The 25,093-nt window shown below is 38.1% G+C and overlaps 1 protein-coding gene across 1 annotated transcript in view; it reads left to right on the top strand.

Annotated features, from left to right (window-relative positions):
- Window positions 1-25,093, top strand: part of LOC114643797 (sodium- and chloride-dependent GABA transporter 2-like) — a 63,473-nt gene that overhangs the window by 25,189 nt on the left and 13,191 nt on the right. The window contains exons 3-11 of the mRNA XM_051924816.1: window positions 7,027-7,161; window positions 9,165-9,305; window positions 18,022-18,106; window positions 18,334-18,466; window positions 18,614-18,748; window positions 20,539-20,642; window positions 20,907-21,031; window positions 22,249-22,361; window positions 24,300-24,437. Coding sequence (XP_051780776.1) covers window positions 7,027-7,161; window positions 9,165-9,305; window positions 18,022-18,106; window positions 18,334-18,466; window positions 18,614-18,748; window positions 20,539-20,642; window positions 20,907-21,031; window positions 22,249-22,361; window positions 24,300-24,437 — 1,109 coding nt within the window. The remainder of the gene's footprint in view (window positions 1-7,026; window positions 7,162-9,164; window positions 9,306-18,021; window positions 18,107-18,333; window positions 18,467-18,613; window positions 18,749-20,538; window positions 20,643-20,906; window positions 21,032-22,248; window positions 22,362-24,299; window positions 24,438-25,093) is intronic.

Here is a 25,093-nt window from a genome sequence, read left to right as displayed (position 1 = left end):
CTGAACGTACATCATATAGTATACATCTATATATAATTGTTTTCATCTTCATTACATACATACATACATACATACATACATACATACATACATACATACATACATACATACATACATAAAAAAACATACATTATATACACCCACTCTGCTAAAAACAGTAGTGGTGCAGTGGTAGCCGTTTCCGCCCCATAATAAGACATGCATGGGTTCGGGTCACACATCCACCCAGTGTGAATTGTTACCCAAAAGAGTCTGTTTGTCTTTTTTTTCATTTTAACAGTAAATTCCATTGTGGACCAATAGCGAGCAAGGCGAGCTATCGAAGTGGGGTTGGATTGCCATAGGTGGCCAAGTTGCACACACCCCTAGTAAAGATATATCAAACATGTGTATATATATATATATATATATATATCTCAATGGGCATCTTGTTTCATGTTTATAACAAAACAAATTATTTGAATGACAACAACTGTTATTGTTGTTGTTGATGGTGGGTTTAGCAGTTTAAATTTTGAAACATTAAATTAATCAGGTGGAATGTGTCCTTACTTTGATTGTTGGGGGGGGCTACAAGGTAAATGTGTTAGTGACTGGGATTGCGCCTCTGTAACTGGACGATTGCTTAGGAATGATACAGACTGGACAACTATCATATGTGTTTTAGGAAATGTTTTATTATTGTACTGTGCTGTGACTAAGACAACTTTTTACTGATCGCCTATCTAGACCTTGAACAATGTGCTCTTGAGGGAGGGATGCTACTGTTTAAGGCAAATGCTTTTTCGACAGCAGGTCCAGATGTGTTTATCCTGCTGCTTTTTGTTGCCTCAGCGCTCAAGAGGATCTTTAATGCCGACCTTGATACATGCAATGTTCATCTTGGAGTGTCCCTGTGTCTGTGTGTCAGTGTGCCGGTGATTGATCCGCGATCTCAGCCTCTCTGATGTGCTCTGGATTGACACCTTTAAATGTTTGGTGCAGCAGAGCAAATTCAACCTGGTCAACCACAGTGGGTTTGTTATCACCTTATTCAATGGCGGGATTCATGGACGTCAAATGGCAACGAATAGAACTTGGATTAATGTAAATACGTGAGCTGCCTTCCGCAATTAGTCATCACATTTTGATGGTGATTCTAAGTGGGGATGATTAATGAACAAATCTCTTATGCAATCCTTCCACAGTATCTCTCAAAATTATTTAGTACAAATTGGTTATAAAGATTTCACTCCTGATCGTTTTTTTTATTATTATTATTAATTTTGATGAGTCTTTAATTCAGATCGAACTTGGGCTTTGCACTACGCCCAGAATTTGAAAAGCAACCACCTTAGTCAGTTGAGCAACAATCAACTGTGACAGCGTCTTTTCTTCGTAGCAAACTCGTTACTTTTGTTCGCCACAAAATATTGTAAAGTATTAATAAATGAAATAGCTCAATACTTTATCGAATAATAGCATCTGTGATTTAAGGATTTCACCTTTTCTTTCTCAAATGTGCTTACCTACTGTATATCATGGCAAAGTACAGGGATAAACATGTATTTTCCGTCTACTCCGTTTTAATTAGGTCAGAACAAAGGATTAATAACAAGGCTCATTTTCAATTTATGTTTTTTTTTTAAACTACAACATTAGGGCCGTGGAACCCCAAACGTCGGGCTATTAAATGTGATCTCAAGAAAAGATGAGGGTTAATTATAATACTAATAACAGGAGTGATAATAATGATAGAGTGCAAAAGTGAATATTAATTGAAAGAGCCGGGGATCCAAGAGTGAGGCATCTTATTTTGTTTAACTCTTGCTATCGTATAGTACATTCTGCCTGTCGCCGTTAGTTTTATATACAGTATATAATTTTAGACATCAGAATCTAGAAGCCGCTGACGAACCCTTCTCTTCGTTGCCAGTTTGTAGCAGCGAAAAAGTAAAAGCAATAAGAGTTTTAACAGACGTCATTGATGTGGATCATGAGTTTGTATAACGTTAATGAAAATGGCCAGGAGGTGTCACTAGAGAGGTAAGTGTCAAATGCTTCGATACAATTTCTGACACAATTGCTTTGAACGTTTCCACGCTAAAATCAGATGTACAAAACCTAAACTTGGTGTAAAGTCACGCACATTTTCACGCTAGCTCAATCCTTGGCGTAAGCAAGTTCTCCACTCGGTTTTGCAAACTCGCGGCACCCAGCATCAAAGCAGTGCTACTGTCCCAGTGTGGTTTCCCTTTCTTTTTTAGATCCACATCCTTGACACAGCTTTATCATATACACTGAAATTAACTGTATATTGTTTATTAGTTTAAAGCATCTGATTGTAATTAACCTGTAACAATATATGTAATAGTCCACAGAACAGCCAAACTATTTCAAATACCATAGCTGCCTATGGTTGTTACTCTCACTGAACCTTTTTCTTCTTCTTTCAGCTGCTCCTCTTAGGGGTTGCCACAGCAGATCATCTTTTTCCATATTACTCTCACTGCACCACTTGGAGTATTTATATCACTGTATCTGAGTGTGGAATTATAGCTCTACAGCAGGTGATCGGAAAGAGAATTATCAGTATACAGCATCAAGCACTCGCTGCCTCAGCCATGCTGCCTATTTGAACTGCTCTCAAATGACAAATGCTTCAGAGCCTTTCCTGTACTGACCTCGCGGTTCAGAAACAATTTCATCCCAAGAGCTATAAATGCACTCAATCAGTCCATCAAGTGCTTGTTGTAGAACTGTTTGTACTTATATGTACAATTCCCATTGTAAACTTGCGATACAATTATAATATTTCACAACCTGCACCACTTTATAAAGCACATATTTACATATGATGACGATATTTTTAAGATCAAATGCAGCAAAATATGTTTATTATACAGTATTATACAGCTAAAACTTTAACTTCATTTAAATAATCTATATTGTTAATAATTAAACATGTGAGGACACGGTGTCGCAGCGCTAGCAAGGAGCTGGCGCTCCGTTCACGGATTGTTCCTGCCTCGCGCTGTAGTCTTGCTGGGGCTGGCGCGACACTGGAAGGATAGATGGATAGAATAATTAAACATATACTACGAAGATAATTCAATGTTCCTTAAAAGTTTTGAAGAATCGGTGTTCTCAGCTGGCAGATGGCTTAACGTCTGTTACAGAGCTGATTGTGTGGCGATTGGGTATTTGGAGAAAGAAAAGGAAGGACAGGAATTGGGGGTTAGTACGTTTGAAAGAGACAGCACTGCTGCAATAAATTATTTTATTGAAGGTCACGTACGGTGCACCAAGATATCTTGCATGAGGCATGAACAATCACTGCACCACCGTGTTCATATGTTTAATACATGCTTTAATTCCTATCATCATGAAAATGATATCAAGTATACACCTCAGTATTTTAATTATTCAGAGAGCTGTAATATCATGAATGTAATGGATTATGTGTTCTGTCGGAGGAAGAGAAAGCCCGTTTAAAAAGAACGTAGTGATTCACACACATAGAGCACATAGAAGAACATATAAAACAAAGCATTTAATGTGATACTTTAGTTACAATGGGATTTGAGAAATTAGTAAATTAAACGATTTTAAGATGAAGTTTATGATGTTCTACTTTAATGACAAAATAAACTACGTAAAATTTCAGGATTTAAGTTTACATTTTGAGCTTTTTTCTCTGTCCCTATTTTTTTCTTTTCTCTGTACCCTAATAAGCTTTCATATGACACTCAGATGGCAGGCTACGACTTGCCTTTTCGTGGCGACTTTGATATCTAACAACTTCTTTTTTATTTCGGGCACTGTGTGACTTTGTGAACTTGAGCTTTCGAGTTTCTCTGACACTCTATTTCACTCGATCAACTTATTTTTGTTGTTATTTATACCACTGTTTAAACTAACAAATAGTACGTTTTTCTTTGCCTCCATTTGGTATTTGATGAAATTCTATTTCCCCTGTGCTTTTGCCATTCTCTTTTCACAGAATGCTGAGCTTGAGGGCTATTTATATTGATTTGCATATTCAAAGAGGTGTAATTCTGGGAGGAGTTTGGGTGGGGCAGCAGGCACATGCAGATGCATTACTTTTCACGTGGACTGGGATTTATGGAGCGGAAGAACGTGGAAGTTGGCGTACACACATATTTATGCATCTGTATTTTTTTGTGCATACACACATTTCTGCTTTTGTCCTTACGCCATATTTTAGTGTGAATTCTACGCAAGGCGTTATGCATGAGGCCCCAGATCTATCAATAATAAAAAAAGACTTTATTTCAACTGTATGTGTCATGCAGTTAGCTGTCCGGAAGACATGAAAACTCAGAATTTTGAGAAATTAACAGTCCATCATTAAGTGAGTCTTGTACATGTAAATAAAAATCTTTTAAATTAGTTCTTATTTCTAAAAATGCACTTAGATGAAATGTGTTGGACACTGATGGAAAATTTGTAACAAAACATTTACGAAAAGATTGTGACTTCAATCCTGTCACATCACCTGTTTTCCTTTTTTAATCTATTTGCTCCTGAAATTGCTACATTATATCAACTTTTAGGCCTATTTTAGCCAAACAATTGAAAATATCCTGTTACATTGTGATTTCTATCCAAAGTAACCTAAATACTACTACTACTGTTGTAAGTCACTCTGGATAAGAGCGTCTGCTAAATGATGTAAATGTAAATGTACTACCTGTGCACATTGTAAATTAGGCTTGCCAAGTACATACCCAGCAGCCATTCAAATGCTATTTTTTCATTTGGATGAGAACAAACTTTGTGGTGTCCACTTTTCCACCTGTCTATTAGCCAATAGGGAATGTACAACACTAGTTATCTAAAAATCAAAAACACAATTAAATAGTATCTATAGGTGCAGCAGTCTGACAACAGAAGTGAATTTCATCTGTTCCATTTTGATGAAATGGGCAACATTGAAGCTGGGAAAAAATGCAGTTTAAATGAGCTGCCACTTGTTTCCTAAACCAATTTGTGCATTCACTGCAACCTAAGTGTATACGATTCATAAGGAACCAGTCTAAAAGTCACAATACACATCTACAGAGGTCACCTGACCTTATATACAGTACCTTATATACAGTATATATATATATATATATATATATATATATATATATATATATATATATATATATATAGACACAGTGCATCCGGAAAGTATTCACAGCGCATCACTTTTTCTACATTTTGTTAGGTTACAGCCTTATTCCAAAATGGATTAAATTCAATTTTTTCCTCAGAATTCTACACACAATACCCCATAATGACAACATGAAAAAAGTTTACTTGAGGTTTTTGCAAATTTATTAAAAATAAAAAAATTGAGAAATCACATGTACATAAGTATTCACAGCCTTTGCCATGAAGCTCGAAATTGAGCTCAGGTGCATCCTGTTTCCCCTGATCATCCTTGAGATGTTTCTGCAGCTTAATTGGAGTCCACCTGTGGTAAATTCAGTTGACTGGACATGATTTGGAAAGGCACACACCTGTCTATATAAGGTCCCACAGTTGACAGTTTATGTCAGAGCACAAACCAAGCATGAAGTCAAAGGAATTGTCTGTAGACCTCCGAGACAGGACTGTCTCGAGGCACATATCTGGGGAAGGTTACAGAAAAATTTCTGCTGCTTTGAAGGTCCCAATGAGCACAGTGGCCTCCATCATCCATAAGTGGAAGAAGTTTGAAACCACCAGGACTCTTCCTAGAACTGGCCGGCCATCTAAACTGAGCGATCGAGGGAGAAGGGCCTTAGTGACCAAGAACCCGATGGTCACTCTGTCAGAGCTCCAGAGGTCCTCTGTGGAGAGAGGAGAACCTTCCAGAAGGACAACCATCTCTGCAGCAATCCACCAATCAGGCCTGTATGGTAGAGTGGCCAGACGGAAGCCACTCCTTAGTAAAAGGCACATGGCAGACCGCCTGGAGTTTGCCAAAAGGCACCTGAAGAACTCTCAGACCATGAGAAAGAAAATTCTCTGGTCTGATGAGACAAAGATTGTACTCTTTGGTGTGAATACCAGGCGTCACGTTTGGAGGAAACCTGGCACCATCCCTACAGTGAAGCATGGTGGTGGCAGCATCATGCTGTGGGGATGTTTTTCAGCGGCAGGAACTGGGAGACTAGTCAGGATAAAGGGAAAGATGACTGCAGCAATGTACAGAGACATCCTGGATGAAAACCTGCTCCGGAGTGCTCCTGACCTCAGACTGGGGCGACGGTTCATCTTTCAGCAGGACAACGACCCTAAGCACACAGCCAAGATATCAAAGGAGTGGCTTCAGGACAACTCTGTGAATGTCCTTGAGTGGCCCAGCCAGAGCCCAGACTTGAATCCGATTGAACATCTCTGGAGAGATCTTAAAATGGCTGTGCACAGACGCTTCCCATCCAACCTGATGGAGCTTGAGAGGTGCTGCAAAGAGGAATGGACGAAACTGGCCAAGGATAGGTGTGCCAAGCTTGTGGCATCATATTCAACAAGACTTGAGGCTGTAATTGCTGCCAAAGGTGCATCGACAAAGTATTGAGCAAAGGCTGTGAATACTTACGTACATGGGATTTCTCAGTTTTTTATTTTTAATAAATTTGCAAAAACCTCAAGTAAACATTTTTCACGTTGTCATTATGGGGTGTTGTGTGCAGAATTCTGAGGAAAAAAATGAATTTAATCCATTTTGGAATAAGGCTGTAACATAAGAAAATGTGGAAAAAGTGATGCGCTGTGAATACTTTGTGGATGCACTGTATGTCTACGCTAACAATATTCAGGTTCATTCAGCCAAAGTGGTACAAAAACATAGTAAAAGAATCTATGAGCATGCCTTGAGACACTTGGAGCATGGCAAACCATTTTTATCAAAGATTTTAGGATTATTACTAGCAGCAAATACACCCCACTCTCAGTTCTCTTTGGGTATCAAGTAATGTATACAATTATATGTTACTAGAAGCAGAAGTAGATTCATAACAAAATACCGAATACCCTTTTTCTTGCACCTAGGTGTCTTCTTAGTCCCATATTTATTTTTCTTGGTGACCTGTGGTGTTCCTCTCTTCCTCCTGGAAACATCTCTGGGACAATACACTCGTAAATCTGGTATCACATGTTGGAGGAAAATCTGCCCATTATTTGAAGGTAAGAATCACAGTCTTTATTAGTAATTTTTATTATCTACTCTAAAAGGTCACATGCAAAATTGTTTATAACAAATAGTAAAAATGGTACATGAAAATTAAAATAATATTCTCAAATCAGCTTAATCTAATTCAGGGTCACAAGGGTCTTTCACTCACACATACTTCTGCTTTCACAGAGTGTTCCAGAGTCAATAAATAATCTTTCCTAGTACTTGGAGAGTAAAAACTCTTGCAGATATGTGGAAAATATTACTGGGATTCAAAATCATGCTGAATTTGTGAAGCAGTAGCTCTAAGCACTACCATCTTATTATCCACATTAATTCCACAATTATTCAAGCCACATAAATGTTTGATTGGGCGTCACACAATGCTGTTTCAACTTGACTTTTTCAGTGTCATGGTAGTCAAAATAAGAAACATACTTTAATAGTTCACCTGTGGTCATCTACAAATTGTAGTGATTACATAGGCATTATCATCATCAAGTTAAACTTTTTAATAGTTCTGGCAAAAATCACATCAACATTTTTAGCTAAAGCGATAGACGTGCTAGATTTTGTGAACAGTCTCAGAATATAAATTTGGTCCTTTCTGGAAGTACCCGAAAATTGTGAAGGTAACATCAATTTGGTCATAAATTCAAAATGTTCACACATCTCTGTGAGTCAAAGAACACTCAAACTTCATAAGTATTCAAACAATGTTATCAGTAAGAAGTTTCCATATAATAGACGATCTAGGTGCTGGTGTGTTTACAGCTTCTGAGCATCAAAGAATAGAAATACACTTGATAAGAAGACACTGCTGATGGAAGCAAAATAGAACTAGCACATAAAGTGTTTCTTGTACAAGGTCTTTCTCCTAAAAACACAGTGATATGGATTAAACATAAAAATGTTAATCTGAAGCCATGCCTTCTTATATGCTTTTCTTTCACTGGCATTAATGTAAAGTTGTTATAATTAGACTTTGGCTCATTCAAAAAATTATTAAATGTACTATGATGATGAATACATGAACTTACCAGACACTTCCTATTTAGCAAAGCCTCCATTACACACACTGAGACAAAGTTTAAGTGTGGGTACATCTTTATTTTTGCGTGGAAGGAGTAAAATGAAATTCTTATTTGCGTGTCTGATCAGCATACAACATGTCCCCACTCTCTGGCACACATCAGTGAGTATACAGTAATTAGTCAAACATGGACCTTACCTTTAAATCTCTGAATTCTTCTTTACCCAAAGTGACTTCTTTAGATACAATCAAAGGATGTTGGACACTGATAAATGCAGATCACAGTCCAAATTTTCATTTAGTGTTTTAAAAATGTTAGAGAATTCATTATTACATCACAATTATACATTTTGCTGGTAAAATAACATGAGTTAGTGAAGAGTGAAATGATTCATGTGAAACTAAATTTGCAGAGAATCTTGTGGTTTTGCTTTGCTTTGTTTTTTTTATAACATGTGAAATATGTGCCTTCAGCAAATATGTTTTCATCTAATCTGCAAAATCCTTCTCCATGTACAATAGAATGAAACAGTTTAGTATGGTGCAGAGAATAGAAATGGACATGCAGCTAGTTGGTCTGGACATGTGGCTCCAATCGATTTGCTTATGTAGCTGGGGAAACTGAGTGCAGATGGTGTTACCCACAGTGTTACCTCTGTCCCCAAATGAGTGGTGCCAAGTGGAACTGGCAGTGCAAATGCCCAGGCAGGCAGTACAATCATATTTTACCATAGGGACGTATGTAAGAAGCATACCTTTCCTACCAACAAAATGTGAAATATACAAGAAATTTCATTTTAGCAAGCTTAATAAAATGCAAAATCACATATGAAGCAAAATTTAGGGGCAGGTTTGCAAAGCTGTATGCGAAACAAAATTTTGCTGTTGAGCTCAATGCTATTTAACTTCCAGAATTTTGTACTCTTTTGTTAACCTCATATATTTTCAAAGGATTCTCTTATTAAGTCTTTGTCATTGCAGGCATTGGCTCCGCCAGTCTAATCATCATTGGTTACTTTAATTTTACATACATCATTATCCTGGCCTGGGCATTCTTCTACCTGTTCTATTCCTTCAGCAAAGAACTGCCATGGAGTAGCTGCAACAACACTTGGAATACAGGTGAACAAAATGCAAAAATGTGGGTGTGGTGAGAAAATCAAATAAATATTAAATCATTATTTAGTGGAGATAAAGCGTATTTCAAACTGAAACTGCCCAAGTGTAAGTATGGCACGTGTCCAACAGTCTACAGTAACTATAAACTATAAAAGGGGTGGTGTATTTTAGGCCATAAACCATTTATTCTGACAAATGGACTGGAAATACACACAGCATAGGCCTTGAAGTGAATGAGGCCCTCTTAATAAATTAATAAGTTGTGCATTCAGATATTATATTACATAAGAGATACAATGAGGATGGCTGCATTGACCTCAAAAAACATGAACATTTGATCAAAATAATTACCATTGTTTGTAGTCTCAAAAAATTCATTTTTTATTAATTTTAATTAAAAGTAAATAACAGTCCATATAATCAAATCAAATTTAAGAAAACCAAAATTCAACATTCACCCAAAAGAAAGAGAGGAGAGCCAGCCAACAAAGCAAGTCCTTGAAGCAGCAAGAAAGGAAGAGTATCCTTTTCACTGACATAGAAGATGATTATTTTGAACAGATCCTCTGAGTGAGAATTAGATTTTTTCCAATTTCAGATAGTATAGAACATCAGTTACCCACTGACATAAAGGTACTGGGCTGGGATTCTTCCAGTAGAGCAAGATAAGTCTACATGCTAGTAGTGAGGTAAAGGCAATTATGATTTGTTTGTCCTTCTCCACTTTAAGTCCATCTGAGAGTACACCAAACACACTTGCTAATGGGTTATGTGTGATTGTGACACCAAGGCTATCTGATAGGCACTCAAAGGTCTTTGTCCAAAACAACATTAATTTGGTGCATGCCGAAAACATGTGACCCAGTGAGGCTGGAGCCAGACTACAACATTCACAGGTTGAATCTTGCCCTGAAAACATTTTGGATAGTTTTAATCGAGATAAATGTACTTGGTAGAAGATTTTAAGATGAATAATTGAGTGCTTGATTGTATTCTGTGCATGTCTGCCTTCCATTCTTTTCTTGAAATATTGAGTGACAGATCCTTTCCTCAATGTACTCTGGGATCTTTGAAAAGAAGAGACTAAAATATTTTTTATAAATTATGGAGATGCTATCTGAGACTTCAAGACTGATCAATATTTCTTCTGGAATAGAAATTGGTGGAAGGTGAGGAAAATTGGGCAGGTTCAGTTTAGCAAAGTTTCTAGCTTGAAAGTAGTGGAAAAATTGCATAGATGAGAAGTTATATTTGAAGCTTAACTGCTCATAGAATACAAAAACATTATTGATGTACAAGTCTCTAAAAGTTTTAATCCAAGACATTTTCCAAGCAATACTTCCAGTATGTTTGAGAGGGTGGGAAAGAGTAGTTGTCATGTAGAAGTGCGACAGACAAGAGCTTCTCTGGCTTAAAGTGCTTCCTACATTGTTTTCACATTCTGAGTAAATGATGGGCAATTGGATTATTAGTGTATTGATAATAATTTGTATTTGTTGGGGCACAGAGCAGGGAGTATAAAGAAGTACTGCAAGATTATAATTTTGTTGCAGACCAAGCTTGTGTATATTCATTGATTAGTGTCAATGTCCAGGTCTTTATGGCCAGTAAATTTGCCGTCCATTAATAAATTGAAAGTTAGATAGTGCCATGCCCCCTTCTGCAATAGGTCATTGTAGGGTCACCCTTTGGATGTGTGGATTTTTAGAATTTCAAATAAATGAGGTTATGATTGAATCTAATTTATTAAAAAAAAGATTTGTTAATGTATATGGGGACAGTTTGAAATAGAAAAAGAAGCTTGAGAAGGATGTTCATCTTAACAGTGCTGATTCTACCTGCTAATGTGAGATGGAGAGTGAACCAACTATTCACATCTTATTTAATTTTTTTCCATGCAGACAGCAAGAGTTTGTTGAAAAAGAGCTTTATAAATACTTATGATATTTACCCCTAGATATTTAAACTGCTCGGCTAAGATAAATGTGAAGGTGTCCAGTCTAGTATTGTGTACTAGAGAGTTCATTGGAGGGCGGCACGGTGCCTCGCAGTTGGGAGACCTGGGGACCTGGGTTCGCTTCCCGGGTCCTCCCTGCGTGGAGTTTGCATGTTCTCCCCATGTCTGCGTGGGTTTCCTCCCACAGTCCAAAGACATGCAGGTTAGGTGGATTGGTGATTCTAAATTGGCCCTAGTGTGTGCTTGGTGTGTGGGTGTGTTTGTGTGTGTCCTGCGGTGGGTTGGCACCCTGCCCGGGATTGGTTCCTGCCCTGTGTTGGCTGGGATTGGCTCCAGCAGACCCCCGTGACCCTGTGTTCGGATTCAGCGGGTTGGAAAATGGATGGATGGAGTTCATTGGAAAAAAAGCACACTTTTATTCAAATTAATTTTGAGTCCAAATATCTTTTGAAAATCTGCTAGTGCTTTTAGAATCGGATAGGGTTAGGTTAGTATTTGTGAAAGTAAGTTTTTCAATTAAAACATGTTTTATCCTGATTAAATAATATTAAAAGCATTATTAATAATGAAGCGTGGCACACATTAAATATAGGACTTTAGTGGATTAAGAACATTCAAAGATTATTATGCCATAAGGGGAGAATTGATGCAAAGGATTCAAAAAGAACCAAAATTTGCAAAAAGTTTGCCGAGCCAACCTAGAATTTCAATAATGCAAAAAAAATTATATTAAATAGTTAGATGAAAATTTTATTACATCAATCTGCCCATTTCTACTTGAATACAGTCTTCATTTGCAAATGAACTGGGTATTTTCTTTGATTTGCTCAAGACATGCAAACCAAACATTAATAAACCACACTAATGCTTATTCCTTCATTTGAATGAACATAATTTAACTACAGGGTTATTGAGTTAAGAGCAGGCAATGCCTTTCCAAGCTACACTGGAAACCAGGAAGGAACCAGACCTGGATGGTATGTCTGTGTAGTGTGAGGCACACAGACTCAAACTTGGCCACTTTAGAGGTCACCAATTTACCTAACTTTTATATATTTGGCGTATTAAATGAACAAGGGAAAAACCTCACAAATGTGCAAATTCTACACAGACAGTGCCAGGTACTGAATTACTTGCATCTTAGACTCTAAAGCTATATGACAACAGCACTAACTACTATGCCGCAACTACATGCCCAAAAGAAAAGAGCAATTGTCAAACACCCTCCCCAGAGACAGGGCAGATAAAAAGTATTCATCCCTTGAAGGTTTTTATATTTTATTGTTATAATACATTGAATCACTATGGATTATATTTGGCTTTTATGGCACTGATTGACAGAAAAAACTCTTTAATGTCAAAGTGAAAAATGATCTCTGAACACTGATCTAAAATGATGCACACAGACTCAAAGCTATCTCTAGTAATATCTTTGCAAATCGGACATTAACATTTTTCCCTATTGTTCTAGGCAAAATTCATCAGTTTCTGTCAGGCAGCAGGGGGATCATGAGTGAACAGCCTTTGTCAAGTCCCGCCACAAAATTTCACAGCCCAGCCAAAGTCTGCGAGGATTTAGCATGTCCTCCTTGTGCCCACATTGGTTTACCAATGGTTTTCTTTAATAATTCAAAAAAGTGTGTATTTGGGCAAATGACAAATCAGAATGTTCCTGCTATGAGTAACTGTAGGAGTATTTGTGTGGATGAGTGTGTTCTTTTCTTGGCCAAAATCTGTTTTATAGTTGTTGTTTTTTTTACAGCTTACACATGAGTTCAGAAACTACAGCTCATTTTTTCAGAACTACACGCAATCCCCAAAAACACTCATATAACATGAAAAATGTCAGACATCTCTTGCAAAAGCCAAAACTTTATTGAAAATCACACAACACTGTTTTCAAAAAAGTTGGAACGCTGTGTAAAATGTGAATAAAAACTGAATATGATAATTTGCAAATCATATAAACCTATTTTTAATTGAAAATAGAACAAAGACAATATGTCACATGCTGAAACTGAGAAATGTTATTATTTTATGACAATGATACGCTTATTTTGAATCTGAGGCAGCAAAACGTTTAAAAAAAAAAGTTGGGACAGGGTAACAAAAGACTGGAAAAGTTGTGTAATGCTGAAAAGAAAACACCTTGTGGAACATCTCACAACTAATTATGTTAATTGGCTACAGGTCAATAACATGATTGGGTATCTTAGAGCATCCCAGAGAGATAGAAACTCTCAGAAGTAAGGATGGGGACTCTGTGAAACAGTGTGCAGGCAAATATTGCTACAGAATAGAATAGGAATAATGTTCTTCAATGTAAAAAGAATTTAGGGATTTCATCATCTATGATACATAATATAAATGTTTCAGAGAATCCAGAAAAATCACTGTAGGCAAGGGACAAGAAGAAACCACATATAAACATGATCTAGAAACACTGCCGCCTTTTCGGGGCCTGAGCTCATTTAAGAAAGACTGAGGAAAAGTGGAAAACTGTCTGGTGGTCTGAAGAATTAAAATTTTTAATTCTTTTCAGAAATCATGGACATCACATCCTCTGGGATAAACAGGAGAGGGAAAACCAACCCAGCTTGTTATCAGTGAACAGTTCAAAGGCCAGCAATTATGATAGTATGATGGTGATTTAGTGTAAGTGGCACTGATAATTTGCACATCGGGGAAGGCACCATTAATGCTAAATGATACATACTGGTTTTGAAGGAACATATTCTGCCAACTAAACAAATTGTTTTTCAAGGAAGGCCTTGCTGATTTGAGCAAGACATTGGCAAATCACATTCTGCACATATTACGACAGCATAGCTCCATAGTAAAAGAGTCCAGGAGCTAAACTGGCCTGCCTACATTCCAGACCTGTCATCCACTGAACACATTTGTCACATTATGAAACAAAAAATACAACAAAAGAGACCTTAAACTGCTGCTGAAATCCTACGTCAGGAAAGAATGGGACAACATATCACTTTCAGAACAACAGCAATCTGTCTCAACAGTTCCCAATCATTTACAAAGTGTTTTTAAACGTAGAGGTGATGCAGCAAAGAGGTAAAGAGGCCCCATCCCAACTTTTCTGAAACATGTTGCTGGTATCAATTTCATAATGAGAATATATTTTTCCTGCGGTGGGTTGGCACCCTGCCTGGGATTGGTTCCTGCCTTGTGCCCTGTGTTGGCTGGGATTGGCTCCGGCAGACCCCCGTGACCCTGTGTTCGGATTCAGCGGGTTGGAAAATGGATGGATAGATGGAATATATTTTTCAAAAAAAAAACAATAAAAATTACAGAGTTTTAACATTTGATATGTTGTTTTTGTACTATCTTCAACTAAATATAGTGTTTACATAATTTATAAATCACATTCTGTTTTTCTTAACATTTTACACAGCATCCCAACTGTATTGGAAACAAGGTTGTATTAAGTCTTTTAAAATGGCATTTTTGCATCAGAATTCTACACACAAACCATCCAATACATACAGTAACTCACTCAAACCACCAACAGCACACTGATTTGATAAGTGCAAAACACTGAAATACCTTTCACATTTTCAGTGTGCAGTCCACAGCGGTCTGCTGTACATGGTTCCAAATGCATTCAAACATTTAACACAAATATGAAGGGAAAAACAAATTTATTTTTCTAAACACAATACATCTTGACCCATACTTAGGCATTAACATTAGGGTTATAGGCAAAACAAATACAGAAGAAGACACAGAAAACAGGTTTTTCACAGGGGAAAAAAGAAAAGTAAGGAAAAATTAGACCATGTCCTGTCTCCTTTTTTGTCTGGCTACAGTATGTCATCTACATCACAAGCAAAGTTCTCACTGCCAAGACAGCCAGGGAAGTATTCTCTGGATTGAAGTAGCAATCACTGGAATGCCCCCTTTTCTATATTCTCACAGGCCTCCTCCATTGCCTGGAGAAAGAGTATGCATCTGTAGTGTTGGTGATCACACACCTTCCACCTCCATGGTGAGAAAAATTCTTCAGGGGGTATAAGAATGATGAGTACAGTTAGAGATGCAATATACAAAATCATGGATGGTTGATGAACCCAGAGCAGCCTACCTCATATTCAAACCATGGCTGCTCACATGATCAACCAGGGTTGCCCAGATTTCATCTATAATGGATTTTCTTTGTCTTCTTCCATGTCTTTGTCTTTGTCCACCTCCTCTAATCCTTAGGCCTCTTTCTTTGCCCCTCTGAGGAATATTTGCCTCAACTCTTGTCTAAACCTAGAAAACTAACCTTATGCCCATTTTTATCGTGCATATGCTCTGCTATTTAAGTGAAGAAATTGGCTTCAAGTATTTACAGACTTGAGAATTAGGTGCAGACAATTGGCCAATGAGTGTGCCAAATAAAGAATGATTTCAGTTTTGGTAATTGTGTTTGATGTAGAGAACTGTGTGTAGTGTTTTGTGAAATTTAGGCTTTGAAATTCCAAACCGAGTGTTATGCTGAAAATGTGCTTGTAGATCTGCAGACTTGGTCAAAAGATTTGGTACACGGATAAATGGTCTCAGTGATCGAGTCTCAAGTGCCAGTTTATGTGTGTTTATGGTCAGAAAATAAACTGTAAATAGGCTACTTAATTAATTATCAATCAGTAAGCAAGAGGAAGAAAGAGCCATTGTCAAGGATAAGGGTGGGCATATCATATGCTACTGACACATTAATATTTATTAAGCAATCCATTGTATTTAACCATTAAATGTATGCAATGGAGTTTAAAAGTTATGCCCAGGAATTCAGAAAAATGAACTGAGTTAAGGACTCCATAAAATCCATGTTTGTCTTGTGAAATTTCCTCTGTTATTGTTCTTTCACTTAGGTGTTGTTAATCTGTAGCATCTATCATTTTTCAGTCACTGTCTGTAAAATGCTTTGAAGTACAAGTTGAACTGCTGATAAGAACTACCCTGTCTCTGAGAGGTAAAACAAGCAAGCCTTGCTATATGCTTCTGACTGACTTTAGAAGCATCTGGGTGTGTATATGAACTCCTTTTTTAGGGGACAGGTAGTGTTGGTGTTTGATTCATGACATCCTCCCCCAGGAAGAAGCTTTCTGGAGGAAACTAGAAGGATTTAGATTTATGTACCCCAGATCAAAGACAAGAGATTGCATTTGGGGAGAGGAACATAAGGAAAAAAAGCTATACAGTGATCCCTCGCTATATCGCGCTTCGCCTTTCGCGGCTTCACTCCATCGCGGATTTTATATGTAAGCATATTTAAATATATATCGCTGATTTTTTGCTGGTTCGCGGATTTCTGCGGACAATGGGTCTTTTAATTTCTGGTACATGCTTCCTCAGTTGGTTTGCCCAGTTGATTTCATACAAGGGACGCTACTGGCAGATGGCTGAGAAGCTAGATTGCTTACTTTTCTCTCTCTCTTGCGCTGACTATCTGTGATCCTGACGTATGGGGATTGAGCAGGGGGGCTGTTCGCACACCTAGACGATACAGACGCTCGTCTAAAAATGCTGAAAGATTATCTTCACGTTGCTATCTTTTGTGAAGCTGCTTCCTGAAACGACATGCTGCTAAAAGCTCGAAGGGCTCGTATTGATTTTTGACTGAAAAACAAACTCTGTCTCTCTCTCTCTATCTCTCTCTCTCTTTCTCCCCCTGCTCCTGACGGAGGGGGTGTGAGCTGCCGCCTTCAACAGCTTTGTGCCGCGGTGCTTCGCATACTTAAAAGCCAAACAGCCCTATTGATTTGTTTGCTAGAGATTGTTTTCTCTATCTATGTGACATTCTGTGCTCCTGACGTGCACTCCTTTGAAGAGGAAGATATGTTTGCATTCTTTTAATTGTGAGACAGAACTGTCATCTCTGTCTTGTCATGGAGCACAGTTTAAACTTTTGAAAAAGAGACAAATGTTTGTTTGCAGTGTTTGAATAACGTTCCTGTCTCTCTACAACCTCCTGTGTTTCTGCGCAAATCTGTGACCCAAGCACGACAATATAAAAATAACCATATAAACATATGGTTTCTATGCAATGGAGATGTGATATATAGCTGTGGTCCACAGAAGAAGACTCTGTGCATTTGATAAATGGGGATTTATGTTTTAAGGAATGGTGTCCCCAAAAACCTTCCCCATAATAAAATATTTGGTGCTGCAAGGGAGCAAGCAGAGTCATTTGTGATAAACAATGTAGAACAACAAAGATGGTTAGTGGCATGATGATATCATCACTAAATGCAATGCTAACTGGTAGATGACATCCATCCATTATCCAACCTACTATATTCTAACTACAGGGTCACGGGGGTCTGCTGGGGCCAAACCCAGCCAACAGCCAAGAAACAAACCCCGGGCAAGGTGCCAGCCCACCGCAGAGCGTGCGCACACCCCCACACACCAACCACACACTAGGGACAATTTAGAATTGCCAGTGCACCTAACCTGCATGTCTTTGGATTGTGGGAGGAAACCGAAGTACCCAGAGGAAACCCACGCAGACATGGGGAGAACATGCAAACTCCACGCAGGGAGGACCCAGGAAGCGAATCCAGGTCTCCTAACTGCAAGGCAGCAGTGCTACCCACTGCGCCACTGTGCCGCCTGGTAGATGACAGTTATCACTAAAAACATACTGTGTATAAGACTTTAAATATTATTGCATGAAAATGCTAAAACCATGACCTTCTAGACCATACTAAAACAAACTGTTGCTGTTGCTCTTTATGTACTGCTTTTCTTTCTGTACAGTTCACTGTAAGGAGTTTGACAAAAATTTTTCAACCAGTTCAGCGGAGTTGGAGAATTCAACATCCCCTGCCATGGAATTCTGGGAGTAAGTAGCACTTGTGTTAAAATGCACACCTCATGGACTTACTAATTTATAATTAAAAAGTCAGTGAATTCATTTCACTTTACATATACAGAAAGAAATAACATATTAAACATTTCCAGTTCTGTCAAATAACTCTTTTAAAACTAGTGTATCAGTAAATAAAGTCTTATAATAGTAGAGAGGGACAAGCAGTTTCTGACCTGAAGGAAAACATTCTGATCATTTAGAAGGCGAGTCCTGAACATCTCAGGAGGAATTGAAGTACTTGGCAGTTTGCACTGGGAGATGGCTCTCTGCCTCTTGCTTACCTGGATCATCTGCTATTTTTGCATCTGGAAGGGAGTCAAATCGACAGGCAAGGTGAGGCATTTTAGTTCTTCTGATACCTTTTAAGCTGAAAGAAATACAAATACTGTAAACTAGTCAAGTAAATCTAAGCTTTCCTTCATTAGCAGGCTGCATTAAACAGGTTTCTCATCTTTATCTTTATAATTCCCTTTCCTACAGGTAGTATACTTTACAGCAACATTCCCTTATGTCATGCTGCTTATACTCCTTGTGAGAGGACTGACACTGCCTGGAGCCAAAGATGGGATCATCTTCTACTTGTATCCAGAGCCATCTCGACTTGCAGACCCAGAGGTGTGGTTTGTACTTGATTGATAAAGTCAGTATAATAAAATGATCAGACTCAATAACGGAAATATGTCAACGATTGTATACTATAATGAATAAAAGCAGGTCTTATTACTGAAATTAATTTCAGCAACAGTGAATTTATAGTTCATTTATAGTAGACCATTCTTTCAGTTTAAAATATTTAAGGTCTAAAAAAACATGCTAATTAATTACAAACTATCAGAATTGTGCAGGAGACCCTACTTTTTTAAATATCCTCAAAATGCTAGCACATTAATTTATTTTTTATTATTCATGTGTACCAACCACTAAGAAATTAGGTGAAATCCAAATTAAAGAATCAATGCATAAGTATTGTATACTATGAACATATTCAATACTGTCAAAGTATCTACTTTCCTCTAAACAGTGTTGGGGGTAATGAGCTGAAGATCATCTGCATTACATAGTCAAATTACGTTAAGGAGAAAAAAGTGTCTTAATGCATTACTAATGAGGCAAATTACAGCTTTATTTCACAGAATTATGATGTTTATTTGATATCAATAGTCACATGTACACTCAAATGAAAAGAACTGAACAAAAGTTATAAGTGTACATTTAATTCTGCATGTGCTGAAGGGTAAATTTAATCAACACAATCTAGGGACACAGGGAGTTCATGATTTTCACATCACAACGTAGTGCAATGCGCCTTTGCAGGGCTTAATCACACAGCCAAGCTGAAAAGAGGTTTCTACTACTGGACTGCATACATCACACTATTAATAAAGTATCATTTTAGCTTTAATCCAGCTATTTTCTATTGATATGTGGAAACAATGTGATCTGGCGGCACAGTGGCAATTGATCATATTATGACTATTCAGGGTTTACATCAGGGATTAAAAAAGTAGATGGATGTCATTTACTTCACAGCACATGAAGGACTAAACATATTTAGAAAACACAAGAAAATGAACAAATTTGGCTGTGTTTTGGTCAGCTTCATAAAGGTTCATATGTGGACTTACACCTCCCCTGGACCACAAGAGGGCAGCTGCCCTGGTCTGCATGGGGGCCACGGGATCAGAGCTTGGAAGCTCAACCCTGTTTGGGTCCGTGGCCAGGGGGTGCCAGGAGGATTGTGGAGCCCAGGATTGCAGCACTTCCACCACACCAGGAAGTGCCGTCAGAAGATCGTCATGGAGCACCTGGAGCACATCCAGGGCAGTATAAAAGGGGCCGCCTCACTCCATTAGACGAGCCGGAGTCGGGTGGAAGAGGACAGAGCTTGTGTGTGGAGGAATGAAGGCGGCAGAAGAATAAGGAGAGTGGAGGAGAAAGAAAGAAAGACGGCACTGAACCTAACTGTGCTGTGTGTAGGAGAAAAGAAAAATAAATAGTGTGTGTTCTGGACATTGTGGGTCTGCATCTGTCTGTAGCTGGGTTGATCTTTCCACAGGATATAATAACAAATACTGGCCAGTGAAATGATCAGGTTTACAAACAAAACAAGAAAGTAATGCAGAAGTAACGCACTTTTTGCAACATATTACATTTTATAATTAGTGACTCAGTAATATATTTAACTACCATTTTTTGTAAGTGATTAACAATGAAACTAAGTTACTTTTAAAAGTAACTTTCCCCAACTCAGTCTGTAATGGACTGGTTTTCACCTTGTGCTCAATTATGTCACAATAAGCAAGACTCCCCAAAATCATGAATTGGGTAAGCGTGTCAACAAATTATTAAATCGATGGATCCTACTTTTATAAATCTTCATTAGAGTATCATTTTATATCATACAGGTATGGATGGAAGCTGGAACTCAGGTTTTCTTCTCTTATTCTGTCTGTTTTGGCGGTCTAACAGCACTCAGCAGCTACAACAAGTACAACAATGACTGCTACAAGTAAGACCTTCAGACTCATCTCTGGCAGTTGGCAGTTTTGATAGGCACTACAGATAAAGTGAGCTCTAACCACTGTGCAGAGTTAAGAGAAGACATGCATTTTGAAAATAACAAGCAGGACACAGCAAAAATTAGTTCAGAAAAACTTTCCCTAACTGTAAAATTACTGAAAGCTCTGAAGCACTGTACAGCATCTAGGGCTTGATGATCAAGGAGATTCACTAAATAATCTGATATACAACCATTTCCTTTTCTCTGTTTTAGGGATTGCATTTATCTGTGTCTAATGAACAGTGGCACAAGCTTCTTGGCCGGGTTCGTTGTTTTCTCCACACTGGGTTTCATGGCATATGAACAGGGAGTGCCCATCAAAGATGTGGCTGAATCTGGTGAGTTCTTTTTATGTAAAGCCTACAGTAAGGGAACAAGGCATTGTAGCAGTAGATGTGTTGCTCCGCCTCTCGAACCCTCAGGTACCACTCCAGACACTGGATAAAAGTCCAAGACTTCTTTATTATATAACAATAACGTGCACAAAGCACTCTCCACACCACACTACTCATATACTACAATAATAAACACAATAATCACTCCTCCTCGCCCAGACACTTCGCCCTCCTGCCTCCCAGCTCAGCTCAGTGTCTGGGCTTTCCCACAGTCCTTTGATACACCCTGACCCGGAGGTGTTCCTGTCCAACAGTCTACAGTTCCTTATTCCTTCTGGGTCAGGGTAAACAGTCCTTTTCCTCAACCCGGGAGCACGTTGTTTCTTCCTGTCACTTGATGATGACGTACCCCCGGGTTATAGGGCACATAAGAGCCCATGAGCCCCCCTACAGCGACGCCTGGTGGCCCCCAAGGTATCCAGCAGGGCTGTGTGTAGAAACTACAGTACATAGTCCATGAGGCCCTGCTGGAATTCGGGGCATGTCTACGCTGTTGGGAGAGCTCCTCCTGGCGGCCTGGGGGTGAGGGCCGGAATGGGAAACTGGTAATCCACCACAGCATGTACAAAGTACCTTTAAAAAAACAGATTAAACAAGCATTTGATTCAATAACGGCAACAATCTGTATTCATTGCAAAGATAATGACCCTTTATTTAAATAAAGCAAATTTGGTAAATTGACGGATTGCTAGGTGTGAGTATGGAAACCATAAATTAAAAAAAGTTAATATCTGCAATATGGTTTCTGCTAATAACTGAATAGGTCTGGACCTTTGTTTTGTGGAGTTCTTTGTAATAGATTAGTTCAGTGTAGGGAGTACAACACAGAACTGAAATAAAATAACCAAAGAATTGAAGAGTAATGTAATAACAAACTGATTTGATAAGGATCCTAGGGTAAACTTAATGCACACAATTGTAACATCTCATGCTTATTGTGTGGCAGTGCCTAGTTATTGAAGGCACTTGGTTATTTCATACCTCTTCCCACAATGACAACAACAACTGATTGAAAAAGTTTCCAGCATGTAAAATGATAAATGTGTGTGATTTATAGGCTTAAACCATGTAACATGCCCTTTCGTGTTCCCACTTGCTGTTGTAGAGTATGGGGCTCTTTGTAATAACTTATTAAGCTTTCATTTGCACACTGTTTGCAGGTCCTGGTCTCATCTTTATCGTGTACCCTAACGCCATTTCCATGATGCCTCTTCCTCAGCTCTGGGCATTCTGCTTGTTTCTCATGGTTATATTACTTGGACTGGACACTGAGGTGAGATAATCATTTTAATAATCATAATATGATAGAACGAAAAATTCCTTTATCATAAAATTGATGCTTCTCAGTTGCATATGTACAGTATGCAAATTTTGCAATGTTTTGTACTTGACTGTCATAGTATTATACAGCAACATGTTTAGATGGCAGTTACTGCTGCTGCCTTACAGTTTTAGCATCCTGGGCTCAATTTTTCACACAGTTGTTTCGCAGAGCAGGCATTTACTACCTATGTCTACATTGGCTTTGCTCTGGGTTCTCCACTTTCTCTCGCACATACCCCAAGATGTGCAAGTTAAGTTAGCTGGTGACCTGTGGTGTCACTGCATTAATGGCTAATGTTAATTTAGCAAATTTTTAAAATGTTTACTGTATATCAAACCTGTTTCCAGATGTTCTCACCATAGATTAGCATATGTGTGTGCATGTGAAGTCTTAACTTTTCAGTTACACCTTGGGACTTGGAAGCCTTGGTTGTTTTTTGTGATGTAATTTAATGGGTGCTCAGACTTGTACATGTTGCTGTTCTGGAGTAGTCCTCAGCATTATTATGAATCAAGTCAATTACTTATGTACAGTAAGATGTAGAACTTTACCCACTAAACTAAAATGAGAAAGTTTTAAATATCCATTTGTGCTCCTGCTCTGCTGTTGAATGTTTTATTTTGATGTTGAGATATTTTTTAATACTGCACTTTGGTGAGTTGTGCTATATGGCAATATGTGGCTTGATTAGAATTTAATGTGTCATAGTGCAATAAAATAAATTACAACCACCTCATGTGCAATTAAATTAAATACAATTAAAAAATGGCCACCATCAATGAGATACCTCAGGCTACATAAAGGATCAATATTCATAAGTCAGCTTCATGAAATTGAGCCAACAACAAAAAAAAATTTAAAAAATTATTTGTAATTTTGCCATAACTTTAAATACTTAACTTTTTTTGTCATATTTTCCTGTGGCATCTGCTCCCTTGATTGCATTCTAATACTTACAACTAAATGACAGGTAACACCCAGGCAAACAACACTGAATGCTGAAAGGCTGCACCTACTTTAGTGTCAGACTCACCATTAACCTTTTTATCGTGATGTCAAGCAGGCAAGCATGGCAATAATAAAGCTTTGGGAAACAAAATCAATGCAGTCACCATGGCCCCCCAACCCAATGAGCCCAAGTGCAACTGCCCCACCCGCATTGCCTATAGTTATGCTACTGATGACAACATATTGCTTAAACTTCACTTTGTTATAATTTTTCCTTGCATTATTCACCTGACATTTCACCATCACTGCTGCAGGTAGTGTTGTGAAACACAATGTCTCTCCCTCACTTCCCAACATGACTGATCTTCCACAACTCCTTCCATGTAGTTCCAATGATCTTTTCTCTGTTGCATATGCTTCATGTTCATTCATGCCACCAGTTAATCTTTACACAGCTCACTTGCAATCAGAGGCAACACCATCTGCACTTACTTTCCAAACTCCACCAGATTATACAATCCAAAATCCTTGCCAATATCACCAGTACCCAGGCCAATGGAGTTAAGTAGAGGAGAGGGTGTCATAAATTGTGCTCTCTAAGTTCATTCTCTTTCTCTCATTTTCTTTCTCTCAGTCACTTACACACAAACACGCTCTGCAAGGCTTCGCAGGATGGCCCTAGGTGTGCGTGCGTATGAATGTTTTTTGTAATGGAAAGACACACTGTATCCTACCTATGCCCGATGCTGCTGGGATAGACTCTGGCCAATTTGCAACCCTGTATTGTATTAAGAGAGCTGGAGAATGAATGTGTATGGATGTACCGCATATATGCATTAATATCATTGTATTATATATGTATTATTTGTAGGCACACTGTGTAGAGCACCACAAAAATAAATCAAATTCATAATAATTTGTTTTTCCTTCCTTCTTCAGTTTGTCAGCTTGGAAACCTTTATGACAATCGTTATGGACATGTTTCCAATACTACTGAAAAAGAAAAGAATGAAGCAGGTGGTTCTGGTTATCACCTGCATACTGTCCTTCATGATTGGGCTTCTGATGGTTACAGAGGTAAGAAACAGATAATATGCATTTGTATTTAAAAGTGTTATGCCAACAATGACAAGAAGCATCATGGGGATCCTTGACACCTTTTTAAGATTAATTAGAACAAGAATTGTGGTTAATGCTCTTGACAATTTAGCAATATGTATAACCTCAACATTTCATTATGTTTAACAATGGAAAATACCACAATGAAGGTGTACATCACGCTCTGAAGAAAAAAAAAATGTTTTTTGTAAAATTTTCATTAAAAATAATATGATGATACAGAGTAGTGCACATTAACACTGAACATTTAAAAACATAATAAAGTGTTACTAACAAAACAATCCCACACTGACAACATGTCACAGCTCCCATCCATGATATCTGACTGCTAATCTGAAATACAAGGTGAGTCAAAATTATGTTAACACTAATGGTACTGCTATGTATATACTTATATGCAATTTTTGTGGACAACTTATGTGCCACATATGGTACATGTGTTAAACATGATGGCGAACAGGTTGAGACATTCCTGTAAATCATCTTGCACATACAGTATGAAGTATGTTTTGTAAATAAATTGTTTCCACCATTCAAATGTTAACATAATTTTGACTCACTCTGTAATCAAGCCGGCAGCACCTTTTAGTCTTGCAGGAAATAAGACAACTAAC

The sequence above is a fragment of the Erpetoichthys calabaricus genome, chromosome 3 (assembly GCF_900747795.2).
Source record: "Erpetoichthys calabaricus chromosome 3, fErpCal1.3, whole genome shotgun sequence".
Classification (NCBI taxonomy): Eukaryota; Metazoa; Chordata; class Cladistia; order Polypteriformes; family Polypteridae; genus Erpetoichthys; species Erpetoichthys calabaricus.
This window is presented reverse-complemented; position numbering and strand designations above follow the sequence as displayed.